The 7902-nt window shown below is 59.6% G+C and overlaps 1 protein-coding gene across 1 annotated transcript; it reads left to right on the plus strand.

The window, feature by feature from the left end:
• Positions 1-322: 322 nt before the first annotated feature.
• TALDO1 (transaldolase 1) lies at positions 323-7509 on the plus strand. The gene is made up of 8 exons (XM_031942560.1): positions 323-548; positions 2208-2331; positions 5297-5404; positions 5523-5654; positions 6280-6455; positions 6670-6867; positions 7075-7220; positions 7324-7509. Exons 1-8 carry the CDS (start codon positions 449-451, stop codon positions 7354-7356), a joined length of 1017 nt encoding a protein of 338 aa, XP_031798420.1. The 5' UTR covers positions 323-448; the 3' UTR covers positions 7357-7509.
• Positions 7510-7902: the final 393 nt, after the last annotated feature.

A 7902-nucleotide genomic window follows, 5' to 3' on the forward strand; every position in this document is an offset into this window, starting at 1 on the left:
CTGCATCAGAAAGACCCCCTTTCTGGGCCAGGGAGTTTGGGGCACAGCCGCAGGAAAGGCTGGAGGGGGGGCCCAGGGTTCTCGGGGTGCAAAGTCGGGGTTTAAGGAAGAGGCGGCGGGGACCCTCCCCAGGGTCCTCAGGGCCCAGCTCACTAAATGTCACCTGCCTCTCAGAGCGCGCTCCGGGCGGGGGCGGGGCCTAGAGGGGCGAGGCTCCGCCCCCTCAGAGGCCCGACGTGTCCCGGGCCCCGATTGGGCGAGCGCAGCGAGGCGGGCTCTTCTCCGGCCCGCCCCCCCAGTGGAAGCCGGGCCGGGCCGGGCCGCTCGCGGTCTCCCGGTGCATTGTGGGCCCAGCTCTCGCGCCGCTCGCACCGCCAGCCCCGGCCTCGTCCCGAGCGAGCGCGCGCGCCTCCGGCCCAGCCCCGCTCGCTCCCCGCGCGCCCCCGCCATGGCTTCCACCTCCCCCGTGAAGCGGCTCCGCATGGACTCGGCGCTGGAGCAGCTGCGGCGCTTCACCACCGTGGTGGCCGACACGGGCGACTTCCACGGTAAGTCTGCGCCGCGGGGCCGGGCCGGGGGCCCGAGGGGCGCCTGCTGCTCCCCGGGGAGGGCCCGGGGCCCCCGCGGCTCCCTGCTCCCGGCCCGCGTGCTCCGCCTCCTTGGCGCTTCGCTTCTTCCCGGCCGGGACGCCCCCTTCCAGCCCACGCTCTCCGGCCCGGGCAGGGACAGGGCGCTCCCAGGGCATCCAAGGCGCCGCCCCGGCTGCGGGAGAGCCCCGGGCTGCTGTCGCCCCGCTGCCGCAGAGCCGGGTCCCGGGCACAGGCCCGCGTGTTCCGACTGATCCGGACTCGGGCTCTCCCCGGCACTGCGCCGGGCAGGCTCCGAGCCCGCCGCTCTCCGGCCCGGGCAGGGAAGGGCTCCCTCCAAGGGCAGCTTAGCCCTTAACCCGGGACTGCACAAGCCCGCCGCTCTCCGGCCCGGGCAGGAAAAGGGGCTCCCTGCAAGGGCAGCTTAGTCCTTCCCCGGGACGGTGACGCCCACCACTCTCCGGCCCGGGCAGGGAAGGGGCTCCCTCCAAGGGCAGCTTGGTCCTTCCCCGGACTGCACAAGCCCGCCGCTCTCCGGCCCGGGCAGCTTAGCCCTTTCCCCGGACTGCACAAGCCCGCCGCTCTCCGGCCCGGGCAGGAAAAGGGGCTCCCTCCAAGGGCAGCTTAGTCCTTCCCCGGGACGGTGACGCCCACCACTCTCCGGCCGGGGCAGGGAAGGGCTCCCTCCAAGGGCAGCTTAGCCCTTTCCCCGGACTGCACAAACCCGCCGCTCTCTGACCAGGGTAGTGAGGGGAATTCCCCACGCCTGTCAAGCCTGTGCCTCTGTTCCTAGACCACCCCAGAGCTGCCTCTTGACTCCTAGCAGAGGCTGCCGAAGACCATTACCCTTTCCTGAGAGGCGCCAAAAAGCATCCCGGTCGGGGGTGTGCCGCCCAGCAGGCGCGCCGGGTCAGTCATCAGCTCTTCCCCATTTCTCATAATCAGCCGGTTCTTCCCTTTTTCTCTCTCCTACAGAGAGAGTTCGGGCTTCCCTGTGCCTCGAGGTCACAGACTGCCCTTCCCCCTACTGCTATGTGACTGAGAAGGAACTAGAACCTTGAGAGTGCCAGAATTGCTCAGGGTCTCGCTCAGAATTCGACCTTGGTAGCTGGGTGGCTCAGAGAACTGTGGAGGCAAGACTCGAACCCAAATCCTACCTTAGGTGCTTCTTCAGTGTGCAACTCTGGGCCAACCTCGCTCTCTTCGGCTGTAAAATGGGGGCAGTAATAACTTCTACTAACAGGATTGTGAGGATCAGAGGAGAATCTGGAAGGCACTTCCTTTCCCTTTTCCCCCTGGTACCCTAATCCTACTGTGTGTCCCTGCTCTAACCTGCTCTCCCCCAAGAAGTCCATTCATACAGAAATCTGAGGCCTCAAAGCTTAGATCCTTCAGCTGCTTCCTCCTAGCGGAGCAGAACAGGTCTGGGCAGTGGTTGGGGCAGCCTCCCTCCTCCCAACCCTCTGCTTTCCTTCCTCCTTCCTGTAGGTGGTTGGGTAACTGAAGGTGAGACAGGCTCAAAGGTTGACTTTGGAAGTGTGTTGTAAACACCACCTTCTCCCAGCTGGGAGCCAAGAGAGCCAGCATTTTCATGGCTGTGTCTTAACGTTCTCTTCCCAGCCATTGAGGAGTATAAGCCCCAGGATGCCACCACCAATCCCTCTCTGATCCTGGCTGCGGCCCAGATGCCGGCTTACCAGAACCTTGTAGAAGATGCCATCGCCTATGGAAAAAAGCTTGGGGGGTGAGTAACTCGGAGTGCTCGGGCAATCCGCCCGGCAAGGTGCACCCCTTGCCCGTAGTTCCCACCTGAATCGCCTTCTGCTGCTACCAGCAGCGGCCACAGCCGCGGAGCTTTTGGGCCTGAGAAGCGACAGCCCGGGGCCTTGGTCTGGGGTCATCCTTTTCCATTCTTGGACTTTAGGAGAAATCACACTTACGGTGCCTTATGAATGCTCGCTGTCCTTACAAGAGCCGTTTTGAAGATCCAGTCCTTGTCAAGTGCTCTGCAAACCTTAAATCTTAGAGGCATCCCAGCAAGCAATGACAAACTGCCTTCTGTTTTAAGGGGTGCTCTTATCCATTTGCTTTCATGTTCAGTTCGTTTTTCCCCCAACATATTTCCACATTTATCATGCCGCCTGACAAAAATCAGACCGAAAGGGGAAAAATGAGGGAAAAAACAAGCAAACAAGGACAAAAAAGCAAAATGCTATTCTGTGATCCACATTCAGGCTCTCTCCAGGTGTGGACAGCTCGTTCTATCCCAAGTCTGTTGGAAATGCCTCGATTCACCTCATGGCTGAAAAAAGCCAAATCCATCCCAGTTGATCATCTCTTGATCTTATCATTGCCATGTGCAGTGTGCTGCTTCTCCTCACTTCACTCGACTTCAGTTTGTGGAGGTCTTTCCAGGCTTTTCTGAAACAACCCGCTCTTTATTTCTTATAGACCAATAATATCCATTACCTTCCTGTACCATCACTCAACCATTCCCCAGCTCATGGACATGCACTCAGTTCCCAGTTCTTTGCCATCCCAAAAAGGGCCGCCACGAACAGTCTGACATGTGTGTCCTTCGCCCTTTTTTATGCTCTTTGGGATTCAGACCCAGTACTCTGGGTCAAAGTGTATGCACAGTGTGGCGGCCCTTTGGGCAGAGTTCCAAATTGCTCTCCAGAATGTTTGGGTCACTTCACAACTCACCAAGTTTTCCCATATCCCCTTCAACATTGAGCATTATAACTTAACTCTCAGTTTAGTCAGAGTTTTCTCTTTTTTTTTTTTAAAAGAAGCAATTGGGGTTAAGTGACAGCTAGGAAGTGTTAAGTGTCTGAGATCAGATTTGAACTCAGGTCCTCCTCCTGACTTCAGGGCTGCTGCTCTATCCATTGAGCCACCCAGCTGCCCCCAGGGTTTTCTTTTTTTTTTTTTTTTTTTTAAGAGTTTTCTTAGTAGTTTAGAACATTTTTCTCATATGACTAGAAATGACTTTCTTTGTCTGAAAATTCTCTGTTTGTATCTTTTGACCATTTATCAATTGGGGAATGGCTTGCACTCTTAAAATTTCACTCAATTCTCTCTATATTTTAGGAATAATGAAAAACATTGGCTGTAAACATTTTTTCCCCCAGTTGTGTTTCCCTTCTTCATGTTTATTTCAAAATGTCATTTCCCACCTTATGAGTTCTCCCAGAACAGAACTGTTCAAAAGAAAAGAAAAACAATTTAGTAAAACCAACATGCCTGGCAGTGTATGCGGTATTTTACACCCATGGTGTCCCACCTCCATAGGGAAGAGAGAGATGTATTTCCCTGTTTCTTGAGAATAAAGCCTCGTGATTATCATTGTATCAATGGATAGTGCACTAAAAAACTTGGAATCAGGAAGAGCCGAGTTCAAATGTGACCTCACACATTCACTAGCCAAGGGATTTTGGGCAAGTTCCTGTACCTCTGTCCACCTCAGTTTCCCCCTCTGTAAAATAGGAATGATCATAGTCCCTCGCACTGAGCCTGTGCGAGGATCAAAGGCGTTAGCCTGGGGGAAGCGCTCTGGGAATAAGGCTCCTCCCATACTCATCACCCAGTGCTCCCTTTGGGGCTCTTGGTAGTGGTTGCCATCCTTGCCCACACTGGGTTTGGAGGGCAGAATGAGAACAAGGTTCCGCTCGCTCCACTCTGCGGCAGTTCCCGGAGGCTTCCCTTGCTGGCTTTGACTTGTTCCTTCTCTTCTAGTCAGTTAATATACATCTCAAGCAATTCCTACCCTGCTCTGTCCTGATCTCTGTGCAGAGTGTTGTGGGTACGAAGACAAATGGGAAATGGTTCCTGCCCTGAAGGGCCTTGCCAGGCCGGGGGGAGCCTTGGGGCCGGCGGCCACAGGAGAAGGGACGAGGGGCTCCTTTTCTTGCCGGCAAGGTCCGCGGGCCTGTTCGTGACTGAGCCGTCGTGGTTTCTTTAGTTCTTTCTCATCCTTTGCACACTTGCTTTATTTCTAATTATTTCCCGCCCAGAAAGTGCTGCAAGACAATCGATCCTGTCCTTGAGAAGTGCAGTCTTCTGGGGGATACAACAAGCAAACAGCTGTGTAGAGGATGAATAAGGATTAACAGGAAAGGCACTGGAAAAGAGGGGCTGGAGGGGCTCCCGCAGAGGGAGAGATTTGAGTGGGGACTTAGAGGAAGCCGCATGGGGACTGGAGCCGGGCTGGCAGAGTAAAGGCTGCTGGAAGTGCGGTCGTTGGAGCAGAGGAGGAAGGGCATTCTGGGTGTGGGAGGGAGCCCCAGAGAATGCCTGGACTTGGCAGGGGGTGGCCTCCTTTGGCTCGAGACCTTTTCTTCCCCGCGGGTAGCTTGGTGTGGTTTGGGCGCACAAAGCCCTTCCAAAGTCCAGGTCGTGATCACCCAGACACTTTCTGCTCTTACCGATCGGCGTCATTGCCCTGAGGTTGGCCATTGCCCCTCCTTCCCGGCCCCTTCTAGAGGGGAAGCGCCCTCATCTTGCCCAGGAAGGCGGGGGTTAGGACCTAAGTGTTCCCCTTGGTTCTTCTGCGTCCTCCTCTCCTTCTCATTGGCTCCCACTTTCTGGGGCCGCTCTGGGCGTTTCGCCGTGGGGATGGGCGGGGGCCCTGGCACTGCCCTGCTGGGTGGTGTCCTGGGGGTCGGGCCTGGGCTCGGATCGCTCTGAAGTGTCTGGGGGGGTTCCAGGTCCCAGGAAGAGCAGATCCAGAACGCCAGCGACAAGCTGTTTGTGTTATTTGGGGCCGAGATCCTGAAGAAGATCCCGGGCCGGGTCTCCACTGAAGTCGATGCCAGGTAGGTGGGGCCTGTGTCCCTGGGAGCCCTCCTGGGCCTGAGCCCAGGTTGGGGTGATGGGTTGGGCTGTGGCAGCCTTGGGGGGGCAGCTTCCTCAGTGTCTCCTGTTCCCCACCAGGTTGTCCTTTGACAAAGAGGAAATGGTCCAGAGGGCCTTGCGCCTCATCGAGCTCTACAAGGAGGCCGGCATCAGCAAGGAGCGCATCCTCATCAAGCTGTCCTCCACTTGGGAAGGGATTCAGGCTGGAAAGTAAGGAGCCCCTGGGGGGACCAGCACCCTCTGGTGACTGGGGAGCCGCTCCTCACAGCACGGGGAGGGGGGGAAGCCCCCGGGTCAGACCTGCCAGTCAGGGGCCTTCACTCTCAGCTGCTGGGGGCTCTTGACCTTTGGATGGAAAGGGTCAGCTGGGCTGGCGCTGACACCCTCACCTGACAGCAAAGTCAGCCAAGATGTGCTTGTGAAAATGGCCACTGTGTGCCCCCCCCCCCCGGCTAAATCCTCTTTGTCCTCAGGGAGGGGGCCGAGACTTCAGGGAGGGGACGCTGTGACACGCAAGAGAGTCGGGTTCGAGGGAGGGAAGGCTGGGGGGCAGCAGCCTCCCCTCCCCCTCCAGGCCCTGGGTGGGGGCACCAGGGAGGCTCCGAGTGTGCTGGGAGACCTCGGCCTTTAGCTGAGCCCCTCCCGTGTCCGTCTGCCTGAGGCAGTGAGCGGTCACTAAGGCCGGGCCAGGAAGAAGCCAGAGAATGGCCTCTTGTTCCCGGCCCCCGCAGCGCAGCGCACCAGTCTGGGAGGGGGAGGATCGGCTGCCGGGCTCTCTGGCCCCAGGGGCTCCCCAGGGTCAGGGCGAGCTGACCCCGCGCTCTCTCTGCCTCAGGATCCTGGAGGAGCAGCACGGCGTCCACTGCAACATGACCCTGCTGTTCTCCTTTGCTCAGGCTGTGGCCTGCGCCGAAGCCGGCGTGACCCTCATCTCCCCCTTTGTGGGGCGCATCTTGGACTGGCACGTGGCAAACACGGACAAGAAGTCCTACGAGCCCCACGAGGACCCAGGTGGGGAGGGGGCGGGGCTTTCCTGGCAGGGGGGTGGGCTGAGGGGGCTTCCCCAGGTGCTTGATTGGAAGCAGATTCTGGGGGGGGCCGGGGACAGGGAGCCGCAGCCTGAGCTCCAAAGGGGGCTGGAAGGGGCAGACCCTGGGCTCCAGCCCCTGGCGGAGGGGGGCAGTGGGCGCCCGGGTCCCTGAGGCAGGAGAACATTGTGCTGCAGGCGTGAAGAGCGTCACCAAGATCTACAACTACTACAAGAAGTTTGGCTACAAGACCATTGTGATGGGCGCCTCCTTCCGCAACGTGGGCGAGATCAAGGCCCTGACGGGCTGCGACTACCTCACCATCTCCCCCAAGCTCCTGGGGGAGCTGCTCAAGGAGACGGCCAAGCTCTCGCCCGTGCTCACCGTCCAGGAAGGTCCGTGCCCCCCGGGGCCGGGGGGGGGGGCAGGCAGAACCCCCGGCCGGAGTGGGGGGGGGCAGTCTCTGGGTGGCCGGAGCTGCCGAATGAGGGGGGGGCCGGTCTGACGGAGGGTGGGGGCTGCGGTCGCTCTGCTTCCGGCTGCGGGGAGGAGGGGGAGGGGTCTTGGCAGTCCCCCCCCCCAGCTGACCCTTCCCCCCCCAGCCCAGGCCAGCGACCTGGAGAAGGTCCACCTGGACGAGAAGGCCTTCCGCTGGGAGCACAACCAGGACCAGATGGCCGTGGAGAAGCTGTCGGACGGCATCCGCAAGTTTGCCGCCGACGCCGTGAAGCTGGACAAGATGCTGCAGGTGGGGGCGCGGGGCTTGGGGGGCCACAAGTGCCCGAGGGGGAGGGGGCGGGCGCAGGGAGGGACCCGCTGACCCCAGGGCCCGGCACACTGTTTCTTCCCAGGAGAGGATGTTCGGCACCGAGAACGGGAACTAAGGCCCCCGGGGCCGGACGGAGGCCGCCTTGCGGGAGTCCAGGCTGAGCTGGTGGAGGGACCATGGCCACAGGGACAGACGCGGCCTGGGGCGATGAGGGCGCTTGGATTTTTACTTCACTTTGCCTAATGCATTAAAAGGATTCCTCACCACAGACCGTGTCTTTGTCTGGCTGCCCCACCCCCGCTGTGCCCCTCACCAGCCCCCGCCCCTCGTCGGCCTCTGCCCCGTGGGGTCCCAGGGACTTCCGTGGGCTCCTTCGTTCAGGCCTTCCTCTGCCCCTGGGAGGCAGGTGCTGCTGTTTCCCCATTTTACAAATAAGGCAACTGAGGCAGCCAGAAACTAGCGCCAGAGCCAGGGGGTGTCGGAAGCAGGACTGGAACTGGGGGGGCCCTGCTGCCCGGGCACCGTGGCATCCCCCAGTGACTAAGGCATGTAATGCCAAAAGAAACTGAGCAAGACAGAGATTAGAGACCAATTTGATAGTTTATTAAATGGAGAGAAATACTGGGACCAATGGATCATCTCAAAGGGTCTGGCCCCGAGT

The sequence above is a fragment of the Sarcophilus harrisii genome, chromosome 6 (assembly GCF_902635505.1).
Source record: "Sarcophilus harrisii chromosome 6, mSarHar1.11, whole genome shotgun sequence".
Taxonomy (NCBI): domain Eukaryota; kingdom Metazoa; phylum Chordata; class Mammalia; order Dasyuromorphia; family Dasyuridae; genus Sarcophilus; species Sarcophilus harrisii.